The following is an 18,271-nucleotide window of genomic DNA, read 5'->3' as shown; positions in this document are numbered from 1 at the left end:
AGTGAAAAGATTTCGTATATTGACTTGAAGATCGTTAAAAATGTCACATGTCGTTGCACTTTTAGGATGACGGGCGGACATGTTACGCCTGAATTTGGAAGAGGAAGAGTGAGAGCGGAGGGGGGTTTGCGACCTCGAAAAGTACGGAATCCTCTTCTTTAAAGACGTAAGGCGTTGTATTCCTAAAAAATGGTATTGGAGAACCTCTCTTGTACCTTTTCTTCGCACATGTTTTTCTTTTTTTGTCGCTTTCTTCCTTTTTTGTTTGTCTACTAATGCAGGTAGTGCTGAGAGAAGGTTTAAAAAGCATAAGACTGCAGTCTGCACGTGTTCAGTTGCCGGTGGACCTTCGAGACTTACACAACGATCTTCATACCTACACAGAAAGAAGAATAGGTTGAAAAAACCCGAAAAAAAAAAATAATGGCCAACTTGTTGATATTCCTGGCTGCACTGCTGGCGATTCCTTCATCCGGAAGCGTTTCATCATCTGCCAAGAATAGAGTAAGTCAGCTATAATCCTTTTTTTTTTGTTTGTGTTTAATTCCAGTCGAATATATGATGTCATTATTTTTTTGCATGTTATTCCCCCCCGTTCAATAGAGAGGTCGGCAATGGGTAGGTGAACTGGAAGATCAGAGCGGCTGTAGCTTTCCCGTCTCCGTCGGGCAGAACGGCACGATGAGCAATTCTCCGGTTGAACGAGTTTCCTTGTGCAATTTCACGATGAGTGGGCCGCTTGTCGACAGTGTATATCCCTGGCGAAAAGGATTAGCCTCACTGAGCAACTGGCTCGGTGGCCCGGCTACAGATGCTTCCAATTCTTCCGACGGTAAATATCGTTTTAACGCCAAAAATTTTTCCCGCAATTCAATTTAAACAATGTGGATGTTTGTTTTTTTGTTTTTTTTTTTTGTTTGCTTAGTTAATTGAAAACTTTTATATTACATGTGTGTTTGTTTTGACCCTAAAGGGGGATACGCATTTTTTGAAACTTCCTTTCTTCCCGGACAACATCAGCAATTACCTCGAGTTCAACCCAAGGCGTGGCTCAAGAGTCCCGTTTACCAGGCCACCACGCCTCACGGCTATTGTCTCCGCTTTTCCGTAATTCTCTATTTTTCCCGTCTCATACGTTTCCCATCACAATCTCATCAGTCTTCCTTATTTTTCGCTCCGCATGATCCGTCTCCATCTGCGGTTGATATTTGCAGTACAACATTCAGGGTGTGAGCGCTTCCAAACTGAGACTATTGCGCGTCCAAATGGTGCCGACCCTTGAAGGTCACGGCGCCGCACCCAAGAATTCTCCAGCAGCCACTACGCTTATCGCCAACAGTATTCTAATGCCATCGTTGTCATCGAATACGCAACAGAAAAGACAAGCCGATGGAAATTTGATATTCGCCTCGCCGTGGACGCCGTTTCGAAAGATCCTTGTCAATCAGACGGGATGGCAGGAAGTCGTGGATGAGATTTGGTTGTCATCCGACTCGACTCGAGGTGAATGGCTGGATGGTCACGTGACTTACAGTTCTCCGTATCCACACGCCTTCATCTTTGAAGCCGTACCCAATTTGGCATACTCACAATATCGCGGACACGTTGCCATTGATGATATTCAGTTCTCCAGTGGTCCATGCGAAGGTTCGTACCTATTCTTGCTGGATAAATTTTATAATCATCTTACCTCTTTTGTTTCTGCCTTTGGTCCTGGATGCGTCATTCTAGCTGAATGCGAATTCAATGTGGACTTTTGCCAATGGTCTAACGACCCTGATGGAGATTTTGACTGGTCGCTGAGTCGAGGTTCATTGTGGACGAATACGGGGCCTTTGCGTGATCAGCTTTCATCGCAACACAATTTCAATTTTGGTACGTTTTAAAAATTCGTACAGTCTTTATTGCCTTTGATTATCGAGCGTACGATTATTGTCTCAATAGGAGGATATGCTTTTATCGATTCGCGACAGCCGCATTTTCCCGGTAGTCGTGCCTCGTTGACGAGCAATATTTTACCTGCCACGGCTAATCAAGAATCCGATAACGCTCTTTGTTTCGTCTTTTGGGTGCACATGTTTGGCGCAGGCATCGGCAGCTTAAGGTAGTTCAAATCTTCGTAACGAGTACACCCAACTGGTATTCGTTTTATTTAAAATTTCTCTTTGTTTGACGGTTCTAGAGTTCTTCAAAAGTCGATCGCCAATACTTCCGATTCCTCAGAACAAGAAATATGGCAACTTTCCGGTCAATCTGGCCCGCGTGATTCGTGGTACAGGGCACAAGTTACTTTAGCTTCCTCGACGCCCTTTAAAGTAATGCATTTAATTAATCTCAATCGTTTCTGTTCGCCAACTCATTTCTCATTTATTTATTTTTTGGTCATTTCGTTGCAAACTCAAATAAAACAAAACACCCACAGGTTCGATTGGAAGCGACGGTTGGCGAATCTGGTTATGGCGATATTGCAATAGATTCGCTCCGCATTGAAAACGGATCATGTCCTGGTGAGTTATTGCAACATCTTCTCAATTTCGGTTCTTATTCGATTATCTGTTTGCTTCTTTAAAAAAAATAAAGGATTACCCGAGTGGGCGGTGAATAGAGGCTTTGACTGTACGTTCCAAAATGGCTTATGTGGGTGGGTATTAACCAATAGCCGACCCGGAATCACATCCATGTGGATGCGAAATAGCGCCGACATCTTCTCAGGTCGTCCGGACGGTCATTCGCAGTAAGGAATTATCATCAAATGTATTGCAGTGCGTTAATGTCTGATTTTAATCAATTAATTAAATCATCCGTAGGCAGAACGTACTATCTCATTTGCCCAACAGCTACATGTTGTTTGATACTTACCTCAACGGACATACGCCCGGATCGCGCGGCTTTATTTCGAGCGTTTTACAACGTAGCACCGAACATCATTGCCTGTCGTTTTGGTTTTACATAGCCAGCGCTTCAGCCGCCCATCCTCGACTGGGCGCACTTGAGGTTGATTGACGCAGAAATTTGAATTTCCAACAAAGACTCTTTATCATTTTTGTGTTAGGTGGTCTTGTATGAACCAGTTGCGTCTAACAGAAGCGGCAACGAGACAATCAATGCCGCCAAGCACACTTCAGCGGTGTCGAGCACTTTGTGGCGCTTGGAGAATCATCAAGAGGAGAAGTGGCTCTCTGCTCAGGTGACCGCGAAAAAATACCTAGCAACGGGGATTTCTGCTTGTCAGGCATCCCTTTGATAGAACAATTTTCTTAAATTTTTCAATTTTGTGCAGGTGTCTTTCGTGCCCGCTTCCGGAGGATACATAAGCTTTGTCGGTATACGAGGCGAAGGATTACGTGGGATTATAGCCATAGATGATGTTACGCTCTACCGGGGCCGTTGTCAAAGTAAAAAAAATCTATTCATAAATTAAATGTTCATTCCTTTTTTTCCTTTTAAAAATGTTGTGTCACTGGTCTAGCAAGAACAATTATTTAAAACCCCAAATATTTATAGTTTTGCCAGCGGACGCTGCCGTCAGCCCACTAGATTGCAGTTTCGATCAAAACTTTTGTAAATGGAGCGTCGATACCCAGCCTGTCATTGCGGCCAGCAGTACCGAAGGTATTACAACAGAGAAGCAAGTGGAAGCTGCGGTAACAACGGAGAAGCAAGTGGAGGCTGCGGTAACAACAGAGAAGCAAGTGGAGGCTGCGGTAACAACGGAGAAGCAAGTGGAGGCTGTGGTAACAACGGAGAAGCAAGTGGATGCTGCCATCACAACAGAGAAACTAATGGAAATTACGGTCACAACGGAGAAGCAAATGGAAATTGTGATTACAACCGAGAAGCAAATGGAAGCTTCAGCCACAACTGAGAAACCAATGGAAGTTTTCATCACAACAGAAATACCGCCAACCACAAATACCTCTTCTTTGGATTCAAAGATCAAATCGACACCTGTAAATGAAGAACAGCCCATTGTATTTCCGGTCTACGACGAGCAAGTCACCACAGAAGATTCCATTTCAATGACGACCGCTGATGTCGTTACCACATCGACTGGCATTGCCGAGTTGATTGAATTGATTTCGCTCCAATCATCACCGTCTGCAACAGAAGCAAGACACAATTCTGTTCAGACTAGCGCATCGATATTGATCAGTGATGTGTCTCCAGAAGTCAGAACATCAACGGAAATTGAAAGTTCCAACAGTTCAGCTGTTTCGATTCCATCTTCGACGCCATCCACCACAATAGTGGCGGCGACAACGGCCATACAAGCATCAACAGCAGGAGCATCAATGACAGGCAGTGAAACGAAAGCAGTTCCAACGCCGTCAGCCACAAGCCCGTCGATAGTAATCAAGACAGCGTCTGATAATGTCAACAAGGATAGCGCCGTGAGGGGAGTCTCTGGTCTCTACGACGAGATCACGTCGTTTGGCGGTAACACAATCGAAGTTATAAGTACAAGCCGTGACGGAGCCACTAAATCGATCATCATCAGCCAACCGGTGCGCAATCGGTTCCGACGCTCTGGTAAATGGATTGGTTACAACCATCCGCGCAATTCAAGGATCGTTAATTACCGGAGAGCTCAAAGTTCTTCAGCGGAAGAAGGTGTTTGGAAACGTGCAAAGCCCGTCCCGTTTTGGCTCCGGTCACGTCATCCATCCGTTGATGATGAACAAATCACTCCCGTATCTGCACACCAAACGTTTACGTCACAGCGAACGTCACCGCCTAAACTATTTGCCTTTTCTAACGCCCCGAGATCTCCAGGCAATGAGCCGCTTTCTCCCCAATCTGGGTAAATTTGAATATATTACCTCTTGTATGGTTTGTTGACTAACAACTGGGTCGCTTTTAAAAATACTTTTAGGAAGTCCAACAGTTCTGAATCTCTCGTCAACGAAAACCCTCAATGGCTATTATCGGGCCCTTCATCGTCCCTTTATGGCGTACGTGACCACACGCTTCAGCTAGCAGACGGTGACTTTATTTAGCACACATCATTTGGTTACACGAGGTAAAATGCTGTTTTTCAACTGCGTTCGTTTTTCTAGGTGGATACGTTTACATGGAGGGTAAAGGGAAATCGAGCGCGAGTCGGCTATTTTCTCCGCCATTCCCTGGCAACGCAACATATTGCCTGTCGTTTTTCTTCACTATGGCTTACAACAGCCCCAACTCTACTTTGACTGTTTATCGGTTAGTTGTTATATCACTGACTAGAGAAAAAAATGTTTTTTATTTTTATTTACAAACTATTCATATGAACGTGACATAGGCTCAGCGAGGGTCCATTAAACGAGTTGTGGAGGGTTACTGCGGCGGCGATCGATCGATCCGGCAACCGGAACAAGTCACCCTGGATACCTGCCCGTGTCCCTATTCCAACAGTCGGAGAAGCCGATCAAGTAAATCGAATCATATTTTGCAAAATTTTAGTGCCAATTTAGTTTTATTGATTTTTTCTTTGATGTAGTCTCTCGTCATTGAAGGATCAACAGATAGCGGCGGAATCGGACTCGATGACATCCGCTTTAGACAAGTGCCTTGTTCAAGTAAAAAATATTTCATTTATATAAGGCGGAGGTAGTTCGTTAAAAAAAATTAACGAATTTATTATTTTTCCTTTCAGTTCGTCCCTGAAGAGCTAATCAACACGTGTTCCTAATTTATATTTTGCAAAACTTTTTGTTAATCATCTCTGCATGTTTTGCTTCACTCTTGTTCGAAACTACACAGAAAAATACTAAAACAACGTAGAATGACTTATAATTGAGCAATTCTAGCAGACACGCTTTCAAGTCTGGAAAGGTTACACGAGCATCGAGTCACATGTGCCAAATATTCATGTGATTCCACTTACCAATACTCTTGTTCTACATCTGTTGTTCCTGTGCCGTGGGCGATTAAGCAGTCAGCGTGTACCCAACAAGTCTCTACCTCTATCGATCCACTTTTACCGAAAAATGAGCTAATGCTCCGACCTAGAAGAAAAGTCGTAAATTCTCTTAAATATTAATTAAATACTGATACTACAGTTCTTTATAGGGTTTAGTTCTAAAGACAACCGGGCACAGTTTTCTTGGCGGTAAACGGAGTTTTCGACTTTATAGATAATTCGGATGCTGTTAACATTGGGAAGCCAGATGGATTACATTTCTGACTCACGTGTCGTACACATCAAACCGGCCAAGTCTGTTTTCGGTTGGCGGCTGCAATCCTATTGTCAATAGCCGCTTCTAACGAAAGAAGGTACAATACAACTTCCTTGACGTTCTAATGATGTACTCATGTATAGTAAACATATCGTACATTTGGCATAAAGGACAGCAATTAATCGGATAGAGTGAAGTGTGCTTGCTTCTTGAACTCTACTATGGAGCCCTTCCGAAATCTGAATGACGGATTATTAGTTGCGTTTGGAGCAAAGTCATTACGACATGAACGAGACTCACTGCTACCAAGACGCCCCCAATTTAGTCAAAGGTCATTGAGTGCAATCCTGTAGAAAAGTCGGAGAAGCAGCTTTGTTCAAGTTAATTTTACGTAAATAGCACTCAGGTAGACGCAAATCACTCCCTCGAAGGACCACTACTTCTCGTGTTCCACCATTGGCGTAAGAATCGCGTTTCCAGGTATTTGCATTATGAGTTGAAACAATTCTTGTTACCACTTCGCTGGTTTTGTACTCAAAGACTTTATAGTTGTTCCAGGAACCTGCAAAGTCGCCAAAGAATATTCCTAATGAATGGTTATATAAAATTGAAAATTGGATGGCGTGCAGTACTAGCAGCGTGTTGTGAAGCTATCGTCTTAGATGGATTATCAGGTAAGCCTTCATAAAATTTTGTTTCTTATTAAAAAAAATTCCTCTTAAAGGTAGAATGCCCAGCTGGTGTATTGCAGGATTGTGACGCAGTGCAGTCGCATTTCGTTTATTTAATTTGTTATTTTATTGTCAGCAAAAACGTCTACTGGCAAGTTATCACTTTCTGGTTAAAAATGAGAACATTCCCTAATTCGGTATGAACCTTTCCGTTACTTATGGTAAAGTGGCACGAAAGAAGTAAAATGAAAGAAGTTACACGCAATGCCGAAAGTTGATCCATTGCAAGGTATTATGACAACTAAAATCTATTTTTTTCATGGAGAACTGTCATTTGCTACTGTACCTGTTTCAAAACACTTTCGTGCGTAGTAGGTATTTTAGCAGTCTGCCAAAAAATTATATTTTTTGAATTAATAACCGGTAGGGAGAAGAAAAAGTTTAATTCTTCTTCTTTGTTTCAACAGGAAACTTTTTCCGACGACATTGAGAACAGCAGAAACGACCTAGACGAAACGCAATAAAAGCAGCGAAAGAAATGGCGACTGACAATATTAACAAAACATTGAGAAGGGCTCGCTGTGGAAGAGCAAGATTGCTACCTGGCAGAGCATGAAATGCACTGAACGACTGAGATGAACTGAAATGGATATCGGTGAAAATATAAAACTGCATCGGACCTATGACAACAAAACAGTTCCATAAAGTGAAATGTTGGCATAGAACAGGTTCTTTAAAGTTTAACTTACCATATCCTTTTAGGTAACGTCACCAATGAAGTTGAAAATATTTATCAAAAAGGAGGGAAACATAAAAGATAAAAAAAATAATAATAAAATCTTTTGATGTAAATTTCCGGCAAAAGAATTTCACCTTTCAGGAAATAACTCTTCTTCCACAAAAAAGGTCAGTTTCGTGTTATGGCTGCTTACTTTCTTTTGATTTATGACGGTAAAACCGGTTAAACGCCACATGTGCCAATCGACCGATTGCTTGTCGCTGAACAAGACGTGAAAGTTGAAAGAAGGTGCAAATTTCAACGTAGCGGGCATTTTTTTCCACAACTTTCGCTTCAAATTGTCCATCACCAACTTGCAATTTTTCAGACACTTGTGGGATAGTTCTAGTTAGCTCTCATTCCCCAAAAATACTTGTTCTAGTACAGTTAATTGCACTCTATTGCAAGTACGTAATTTAACGTCCTACTAAATATTGTTAAAATATTTTATTTGCAGCACTTGGACTACACTTTCGGTTTGAGTTTGACACACTTAACTGATTCCTTGTGTACAATGCCAGACGAAAACTAGACCGAAGATTGTGAATCTGATTTACCCAAAAGTTCAGTAAAAGCTAACAGGTTCCAGTTACTTTTTGTTATCATGCCAACACATACTTACATAAATAATAAAGATCTAGAGCAGAAAAACTGGCATATGTATAGAGCACCAAGCTCCTGGAAGACTTTTAAAGAAAATGAAGATCAAAATCTCAAACAACATACCGTCATACATTGGAAGGAAAAAGTTCACGAAAACAGCTTCGTAAATAGGGCGCTTTTACAGTGAATGACGTATTCCAGCCAGGTTTACTCTGTCAGTCTGTCTGGTTATCCACCAGGGAAGACATTTTCTTTACCCTACAAGGAAGTGTACAGATGAAAATGTTAATTAAAGTTATTCATGAAACTCTCTGGTAAAAATTTGACCGAATGTAATAAACCATTCTATGTTCGATCGAATTTACATACGGCAATTCGAATTGGTAAGAATGATAAATGACATTATAAAACATTTCTTCGTTTATTGATTTTTGAAAAATAGTGTGAATAAAGGGCAATCGTTGGCGAATCCACTGACGATAATCAGATCGTATCGATCCTTCGGATTCATCAGCTGATGAAAGAAAGGATCTTTGTTGACGAACCTGCAATATGTCGCCACTGTTTTTGGTATTCAAAAACCATACGGGACGGTACTGTCTTGATTGTTGAAATCAATTTCGTGCTGGCTGTTAATCCAAACAAGACCATAAGAGGTGAGCAAACGTAACTTGGAATTTATCATCGTTGAATTACTGCCTGTCGAATTCGTTTTCCTGATCGTTTTTACTGATTGTATTCCATTCCAATAGGCAACAAAATGTCCGCGTTCCATCAACTCTACCACTAATGACTGGCATACAGGGATATGGCTATAGGAGACGTTCTTGGCGTCAGGACGTTAATATTGTAATACTTGAGACAGGATGTTATTGACAAACGGAAGAAAATTTTTTGTCACAGAGGGATTCACAATATTTTCAGGTAATGATTACTAGTTCACCTAATAATTGTACAGTCCTTATGAGACCTGAAATTGTTCACTATTCTAAAAAAGCTTTACTTCCAGCTGCAAGAAAAGCAGCTTTCCTACCACCGCAGTACACTAAAAAAAGCTAAACAAGAACAATCTAACGAATTTCAGGTTAATGGCATAAAAATCAAAACAAAATAGTTGGAACAGAAGAGCAAATACGGAAAATGTATTCTGAGGACATAATACAGCGACAGAACCGGTTACCGGTTACCGGTTACTGGGAATCTAGTGAAAATTCCGGTTTGGTAATAAGTCGGTCATCTGACCAAGACGTTTACACACATAGACTGTATTGAAACGGACTACTTTTGGATATGTGATTCTACTAACTAAATTCGATGTTTTGCATAGAAAACAGCCGTTTGCTATTGTACTTGTTCTTTTTAAAAACTATTTAGTGCACAGTAAGTATTTTATCACTATGGCAAAAGTTAAATTTTTTTGAATTAAAAATTAGCAGCGTAGAAAAATTTGCTTAATTCACTTTCTTATTTGTTCCAATAAGAACATCTTTCCTGCCGTATTTAGAATAGCAGAAACAACCTACACGAACGGTGAGAAAGGCAACGAAAGAAATCGCAGTCGCCAAAATTAGTATAACATCGAGAAGGGCTCGTTGTGGAAAAGAGAGATCGCGCGAAGCGTTACGTAAATGCGGTGCTCCTTGATGGCGGATGACGTATTCGACCCAGTAAATGGCTCGATCCAATGGATTGTTTATCTGGTCGTGCATTAGTGCGGAAACTTTTTTCACTCTTTGGCTATACCTACAAACAACAGGTAAATTATAAAATATTTTAAGTATTAATGTATTAATTTTACCTCGGATTGGTAAGCAAGAGCTGGATGGCGTTGTAAAGCTTTTCTTCGGTTAAGTCGTTCCAGTTTATACGGATAGCATAGCCGTCGTCTTCGGATTTTTGGGCGTTGATCGGATGATCACCCCAGACGGGCAAACAAATGGACGGAATGCCGTCATAAATAGTTTCAAACTGACTCAACAGACCACCGTGTGAAATTAATAGCCGAACTTTTGGGTGTCTGAGCAATTCTCGTTGTGGTAACCAAGAAATTGTTTTAATATTATTTGGGATCAGTTCCCCTTCTTCATCGAATCTGCTTTCGTTTTCCCATTTCCAGACGACGCGTTGCTGCAGCCGGGCGAAAGTTGACATGAAAATTCGTCGGATATCTTTTGGAAGTTCGTCGCCTCTCAACATGGAACCAAAGCTGACGATAATGAATCCAGCGTCACCCGAATTATCGAGAAAAGAAGCTAAATCCTTAATTGGCCAGAAAACAATAACGTTTAAGGTAATGTAATTTTATATACAATTATTTTTCTTTTGTTCTTCCATTAACATACTTTTGATAATTTTATTGTATCACGTTTTCCAGTCATGTGAATTCCACCGACTTCTACGACAGCCGAAGCAGTTGGCAGGTGATAATTGAAACTGAAGTGACTGTTGACTAATAGTAAACTCAAATAACGGTTTTTGATGTCCACGATAGACGTTAAATTGTTGATCCCCAGCGTTTGGGCTGCCACACGTTCGGTGAGGGGCAAAATAATCCACCGGTGAAAGTAAATAATACCTACACCTCGTCACGCTGTTAAACATTCGCTGCCAAAGATTCATCCTATCTCGATGTCCTATAGGATTTGGAAATTGTTCTAGAGCCAATGGCGAGCCGATTTCGTACAATAGCCACGGTGGAGGTGCCAAACAGCTCAAATAGACGAAAGGGACGTCAAGGACTTCGGCCAAGTATAAAGTGCAATCATTGGCAAATCCGTCGACGATAATCAGGTCGTATCGCTCCTTCGAATTCATCAGCTGGTGAAAAACAGGATCTTCATAGATGACCCTGCAATAGTTCATCAGGGTTGGGACCAATCGAAAAAGCATAGTGAACGGGCTATCATGATCGCGGAAACTAACATTGTGTTGCCTGTTGATTTTCACGAGATTCGGAGACTTCAGAAGACGTAAGTTGTCCGTACTGTTTGAGAAACTTGATCTACTTGGTTGCAATCCATTCCAGTAAGTAACGAAATGCCCGCGTTCTGCCAATCCTTCCACCAAGGGTTTAAACACAATACTATGACTCGGCGAGGTGACGGGTGTCAGGATTAGAATGTTGTATGCATCAGCATAAGAGAATACTGACAGCAGAAGCCAAAAGCATCCTGATATGTACAGGATACGCATTTTTCTGGATGTTTTGTTAACTAATTACTGTTTTACGATTTTGTTTTTAGGAATCCAACGATGGAAGACGTTTATTACGACTTGCTACCTGGCACAGCACGATGTATACTGAACGACTGAGACGAATTTAAATGTATGTCGATGGAAGTGAAAACTTCGATCGGACCTATTTAAGTGACAAGAAAACTATTCCATAATGTGAAAAGTTGGTATAGAACAGGTTATTGTTTTGTTGATTAACATCCAAATCCTGTTAGACAACATCGCAAACGAAGTAGAAATTATTTTTTAAAAAGGAGTGAAACGCTAAAGATACAAATAAAAAAAAAAACAAATAAAAAGGAAACTTTATTCCCCGTATCTGGTTTTTGTTGTTATATTCAGACACAAGCGTTTACCCTGTGGGAACCATGTATGTTTGATGGTATGTCTTCCACACCAAAGATCGCCTTCGTACCACAGCTACTAACTTTCTTTTGATTTCACTACAGTTGCACCGATTAAATGACGCATTTTCGGATTGATTGATCGGCCTATGAATGTCAAGCGAGACGTGAAAGTGGAAGAAAAAGTGCATGTTCGGAACACAACAGGATTTTTGCAAAACCTGTACGTCAAATTGTTCATCACCAACTTGTAAGTTTTTAGACACAGATGGGATACTTCTAACAAGCTCCCATTCTGCCAAATTAATTGTTCTATAGTACCATTGATTGCATCTTATTAGAAAGACTTAATTTAATGTCCTACTTTTTTTTTAAATTACATTTTTTCTTACATTACTTGGCTATACTATCAGCTTGCACTCAGCCGATTCCTTGTGTGAAAAATCAAACGAAAGCTAGACTGAAGGTTGTGAATGTGAAGTACGTACCAATTCAGTAATAGATAAAAGTTGTCAGTTACTTTTTTAAATGTAGCCACATTTTTACTTAACCAACTAGATCTAGAACAGAAAAACTGACATATGAATGCAAACAAACCCTTTTTGGACTTGGAATAATTAAATCGCGAACAACATATTGGCTAACATGGAAGGAAAACGTTCGCGAAAGCCGCTCCATAAATTACCTTCCATCCAAATTCAAACCATCTGACCTTTCTGTCTGATTATGACTCAAAAAAGAAATTTCCTTCTCTCTAAAGGTAAGTTAACAGTTGCAAATGGATATGTAAATTAAAATGTTTCCTAAAACTAAAGTAAAAGTGTGACCATATGCAGATTGTGTTTTGGCGCTTCGGTAATTGGTTGTATGGCATTATAAATTCTTAAATTGGGTCAATACGTTTGAGACTCCCAGTTAGGTAAGGATGTGGTCGTAGTCTTCAGTTGTAACGTTCTATTATTCCGGGGGTTCTGTGTCGGAAAACAGGTTTGGTTTCAATTTAAATTATCGTCCTAATCTTTGGCGAAAAATAGACAAGAGAAAGTCAGTTTTTGAGTTAGAAAAAAAAAGAAAGGAAAGTGGCGCATGGGTTTACATCACGCCTGGATTTAGTTCTTCAATATCGCGAAAGTGTGTTGTGAACATCGAGCACATATTGTACTAAAGATATGTGAAACTGCTCTTGTCGTTAGACAGGAGATTGAGACCTTTGAAATCTGTATGACAAATGAAATTCATTTAATTTTGAGAGATTTGGTGATACTGCTAGATAATGTGACCATCAAAGTCAATTACGATCGAATGTACAATTTTATGTTGAGGAATATCGACGCTTGGGTTATGGATACCAGTACTCGCTCGAGGGCTTGTTTTGTGAAATTGAACCAGTTTTTCAACTCGCCCATACAATAATCAAATCGCAATTTCATGGTGTTACAATCCAGCAATGAGTTGAAAACAACTATAACCAAATCAAGCAACGTTTCTCTTGTTTCACCTTTTAGATGTTAGCCCAAGCTGTATCGAAATGTTTGCTCGTGCGAAGGGCAATTTACTTGGTGATCCAACCATACGGCACGATGTTCTGCATAATCACGTTCATTCAATGAATTTCAGCTGCCTTCTGTTATTATTGAGTTCTTAAAGGTAACTTTTCTTGCTAGTGAGAATTTATGGAACTAGTTCACCGAATTCCTTCCGGCTGCTGCTATTTGTTAACAACCAGCTTTCCTTCTAACTTTCGGAATTTCTTTCTTTTTTCAGGAATCTTCCAACTATAATATGCCTGATGAATTAACGGTGTAGTTAATTTTGAAGTTATTGTTGTTATATAACATTACAGCGGATTGCCGGATCTTCTAGTCGTAATTATATAAGGTGCATTCCTCTGTCAAGCTCGAAGATTTGTGAGTTCTACGTTTCTGGCGTGCTGAATGATGAAAACCATGGTTAATGAGGTTAAGTCACTGATCCGGGGAACTGCTCCACTGACAATGTACTGCAAGTCGGCGAGTACACAAGCACATTGTTGTTGGTCAGAGGTGAATGTAATCAAATGCCATACGTTTTCCCTCCATTTCAAGGTAAATACTGAAATGGAAAAGTTGTTGGGTTTGTATGACCCAACTTTGTAATAGTTGTGACAAGCTTACTTACATAGTTATGACAAACTTTATCTACTGTGACCACCTCAGTACTAAAATGGGACAACAGGTAATGGAACAATTATTTGCTAGCATTTTTTATTGTTTGTCTCTGCTGATTATTTTCCTTGATAATCTCTAATTTTATTGTATTGCTTTATAGTTAAATGCGGTGCACGAATCGGAGATGCTGACAGACCACCATGAAGAAGAAAACGAAACAAAAAGTGTGGTGCACATCAGGAAATTGCTGAAAATTTAGGCATACTGGCTTGTGGACAAAACAGCTGATTCTAAATACGGGATCAAATCAGGTAACAAACAGGCTTAATTTCGTTTTTTCCTTACATCAGTAACCAATCTTTTCCGAATGAAGGTAAAAATGCAGATATGGCACAAACGAAAGGTCACGTAAGCCATAAATAGAGAGATAACCAATAAAAGCAAGAAGACGTCAACAAGTGCTCGTTGAGGAAGAAAAAAGTCGCGAGAAGCGCCTCGCAAATGAGGTGCCCCACCTTGATGACGTACAACGTATTCTATTCAGTAAATAGCTCGATCCATTGGATTGACTATCTGGTCACGCATTAGTGCAGAAACTTCTTTAACCCTTTGGTTATACCTAGGTATACATGGAGACATGTAAGCTGGAGAAACAATCGAAATTATGCACGCATTCCAAACCTTTAGGTGTTCAAAATGAGTTGAATGTCGTTGAAGAAACCCTCCTCGGTCAACTCATCCCAATTTATACGAATAGTGTAGCCTTTTCCTTTTTTGAGCGTTGATCGGCTGGTCGGAAGAAATGGGCAAAAAGATAGCTGGAACACCGTGATAGACGGCCTCTTGTTTACTTAAGAGGTCACCGTGTGAGATGACCAGCCGAACTCTTGGATGAGCCAAAAGTTCTTGTTGTGGTAACCATGGCATTGTTTTAACGTTGGAAGGGATTGGTTGATGTTGATGTTCCAATTTTATTTTATCTTCCCATTTTCAGATAACGCGCTGCGACAATCATGCAAATGTCGACAGAAATTATCGGGAACGTCGTCACCTCTCAACATGGAACCGAAACTAACAACAATAAATCCTGCGTCACCACAGTCATCCAAAAATGAAAGTAATTCCTGAATTTGGGACAATTGAGGTGACTTTGTTCAATAATTATTAATAAACCTCTTAAAGTTCTTGATGTCTCCTGTTCAGGTGCAACCCACCCACTTCAATGACCGGTGATGTTGGCAATCGGTAATTGATGCTAAAATGAGTATTGATCAACAACAGGCTCAAGTAACGGTTCTCGATATCTACTATAGATGTAAAATTGTTGATGTCCATCGTTTTAGCTGCGACGTCTTCATTGACTGGCAAAACAGGCGCCGATGAAAGTAGACGGCAAATACAGTTGTCACGGTGTTAAATGCCCGCTGCCAAAAATTCATCCTATCTCGAATGCCAGAAGGATTGGGGAATTGTTCTGAAGCCAATGGCGAGCCGATTGCATACAAGATCCATGGCGAAGGAGGGAAACAGTTCTAATAGATGAAAGGGACGTCAAGGACTTCGGCCAACAATAAAGTACAATCATTGGCAAATCCATCGACGATAATCAGATCGTAACGCCCTTCTGAATTCATCAGCTGATGAAAGACAGGATCTTTGTAGACGATTTTGCAATACTTGGCTACTGTGTCTGGTATTCGAAAAAGCAGTCGGAAGGGACGGTCTCGATCATTGAAATCAATGTCGTGTTGGCTATTTATTCGAGCAAGATTGGGGGAGATGAGCGAACGTAACCTGGGATGGATCATCGTTTGATTTTCGTCTGTGGAACTTGACTTACCCTGTTGCAGTCCATTCCAATACGTGACGAAATGTCCGCGTTCTATCAACTCTGTAACCAATGAATCGAATACATTGGTGTGGCTAGGGGACGTGACACGTGATTGGCGTCAGGATGAGAATATTGTATGCTTCGACAAAAGATGTTATTGACAAAACGAAAAGAATATTTTCTGTCACAGATGTGATATACATAATTATCGGGTAATAATTGTTAGTTCACCTATTAATTTTACAAGTTTAATTTAACACCCGAAATTGTTTACTAATCTAAACAGAATTAACCTCCAGCTCCTAGAAAAGCAGCTTGCTTACCACCGCAGCACAATATCAACTAAGCAAGAAGACTGAATTCAATGAATTTCAAGGTTGATGCACAAAAAAAAGTACTAGCTTTGTCGGAAAAGACGGGCAAGTGATAAATATGCATTCTGGTTATGATTACGTAGCGACAGAACCGGTTGGTGGGAATCTATAGTTGAAATTCCGGTTTGGCAACATGTTAGTAATCTGACCGAGACCTTAAACGGACATAGACTTTGTGGAAATGGTTGGACGGAATACATTTCTTTGTCTATTTTTGTATATGGCTGACAGTGGTTAGCTATAATTTAAATCATTTTGCGTGAAAATGGCTGCCCGTGTTTTCAACAAACCGATTGTCCAATTGTAAGAGTCACATTATCCTTTGTTCTGTTTTGGCTTCGCTCAGGTAAGCGTAATCGTTTGTAAAGATAAAGAGTGCATTACTAAATTGCTGGAGGTTTAGTCTCAGTAAGCCAGGAGGACTTGATCCTTGTTCCAGTAACGGGAATATGAAAATATAACATCATAGATACGTTTTTACTGGAAACCAAACGTATCAGGAAAAAAAAAAAAAAACTTGCTGAACCGGTCCGTGAACTGTGATAGTATTCATTGACCTTCACGATGTTGCACACTCTACAATCGGACAGGTATAAACTACACTTGAAGATGGGAAATTAATAGCCCTTTTTACACAACCAGCAGCGGAAGTTAGTGCACAAAAAGTTACATTCTCGCTGAATTTGTGTTGCATGTATGCTAAACATTTAACAGACTTTTACACGCCAGGGTGAGAGAGACTGTTATATTTCCAGCTGTAAAATTACTCGAACAGTGGAAAAATACTCTTCTCCTATCGCTGACCTCCTTGACCAACCCTCGTGTTTTCCCTAAATGATGCGTCTTCAGGTTCATCGGAACGGATTATTGACATCTATTCATCATCTTTATCGCATGGCATTCCTACACCAAGGACTGCGTGGGACGACTCCACGAACGACACTACGCTGGATATCTCTCGTTGCCTCACTATAAAGGCCTAGCTAAAATTGCACGTATGCACTACCATACACACCAAATAATAAAACTACACACATGGCACCTACACTAGAATTCGACACATAATAGACACGCTGAATACTCGTTCAATTATTACCATGTGCTACAATAAAAAGTTTGAATCCACTAACTAGGTAGAGAATATTATAAGTCCTGGGTTGTAACAGAGATGAAGGACTTTCTGACGACCTTCTTCTCTGGGTTGTTCATTAGTCTTCTGCATAAACCTAAGATAACACATAGTGATCTCTAGTCCCACAGGGCAGACAGCTAATCATGCAGCTATGACCCAGGCAATACCCATAATTCTTCTTCTACCATCTGCATGCAACTGTTATAGCTACATGAATGACAGTATGGGTAAGGAATAACTTTTAAAAAGAAACAAAACACATTGCAATTTTAACTCACCCATCTTTGAAGCTTAATCCACTATGCCATTGGTGCCATTCTGTGGATGTACCATAGCTTATTTTCAGGACAAATTATTACGAAGAATTTGTTGTCCTGTATCCATTTTAAACCAAAAAGATATCCATCACTTTGTTCTTAAGTGAGCTGCCTGTCAAAAATTTAGTTAATAGTTCAAGTTTTCTTTGAGTAAAAGTAACAATTACTTGCCTTCAAAGTTTTATCACTAGGTTACATAGTGGAAGAAAAGAGAAGTCCTCAGCTGATCAAAGCCATAAACTAATAAAAAGTTGTTGGTTGAGGGATTATTTTTTACAAGAGTTGTAATATTGATAACAGTAAATCCATTCGAAAGAATCCAAGCAATCGGTTAAATAAACGCCGTTTCCCAACCATCGTTGCCATGGCTTCCATTGTGCAAAGTGCATCGTTAATTTGTCGGAACTGTCATTATTTTTCAAAAGTTTGTGTTTGTCTCTTTACGTTGACAACCATAGTAACAAATAATGAAATAGATAGGGGATTTCTAGAGTATTATAGAGTATTACAGTCAGTTTTTTTGCTAAGAAGCAAATGATGAAAGACGTTGGATCGTCGTCCGTTTGACCAGGTTTGACGTAGCAAGTGATTGAAAAAATGGAGCCAAATCGATGGGCCATGACGCATAGAGCAGTGCCGGCTGCTTTTACATTTACATATTAATATATACATGTATAAAATA

At 40.2% G+C, this 18,271-nt stretch overlaps 2 protein-coding genes, 1 long non-coding RNA gene and 2 pseudogenes across 4 annotated transcripts; 1 reads left to right on the top strand and 4 right to left on the bottom strand.

The window, feature by feature from the left end:
- Positions 1 to 323: 323 nt before the first annotated feature.
- On the top strand, positions 324 to 5,758 carry LOC116925410. The gene is made up of 18 exons (XM_045175456.1): positions 324 to 504; positions 604 to 832; positions 974 to 1,107; positions 1,215 to 1,647; positions 1,732 to 1,875; positions 1,945 to 2,104; positions 2,183 to 2,315; positions 2,423 to 2,507; positions 2,581 to 2,734; positions 2,808 to 2,994; positions 3,053 to 3,187; positions 3,281 to 3,395; positions 3,505 to 4,801; positions 4,874 to 4,983; positions 5,058 to 5,202; positions 5,282 to 5,411; positions 5,480 to 5,558; positions 5,636 to 5,758. The coding sequence occupies exons 1-18, from the start codon at positions 424 to 426 to the stop codon at positions 5,644 to 5,646; spliced, it is 3,762 nt and encodes a 1,253-aa protein (XP_045031391.1). The 5' UTR covers positions 324 to 423; the 3' UTR covers positions 5,647 to 5,758.
- Positions 5,759 to 6,271: 513 nt separating this feature from the next.
- LOC123473888 lies at positions 6,272 to 7,458 on the bottom strand. Of its 2 annotated transcripts, none has more exons than XR_006648250.1 (2): positions 6,791 to 7,458; positions 6,272 to 6,720 (listed from the first exon to the last, which is right to left on the bottom strand). It is a non-coding gene; the product is annotated as an uncharacterized LOC123473888 (long non-coding RNA). The 2 variants fall into 2 exon arrangements; XR_006648249.1 differs by having other exon boundaries at positions 7,176 to 7,458.
- A 1,866-nt stretch (positions 7,459 to 9,324) lies between these two features.
- On the bottom strand, positions 9,325 to 11,711 carry LOC116925429 (UDP-glycosyltransferase UGT5). Its single transcript, XM_032932137.2, is given in 4 exon segments — positions 9,325 to 9,953; positions 10,009 to 10,469; positions 10,553 to 10,792; positions 10,794 to 11,711. Coding segments are annotated over 4 exon segments (1,602 nt in total). The 5' UTR covers positions 11,403 to 11,711; the 3' UTR covers positions 9,325 to 9,661.
- A 1,299-nt stretch (positions 11,712 to 13,010) lies between these two features.
- On the bottom strand, positions 13,011 to 15,083 carry LOC116924408 (annotated as a pseudogene).
- LOC116925448 lies at positions 15,076 to 17,697 on the bottom strand (annotated as a pseudogene).
- Positions 17,698 to 18,271: the final 574 nt, after the last annotated feature.

The sequence above is a fragment of the Daphnia magna genome, linkage group LG6 (genome assembly GCF_020631705.1).
Source record: "Daphnia magna isolate NIES linkage group LG6, ASM2063170v1.1, whole genome shotgun sequence".
NCBI classification, from domain to species: domain Eukaryota; kingdom Metazoa; phylum Arthropoda; class Branchiopoda; order Diplostraca; family Daphniidae; genus Daphnia; species Daphnia magna.
Note: the sequence above shows the minus strand (reverse complement) of the source record. Positions and strands in the feature narration are given on the sequence as shown.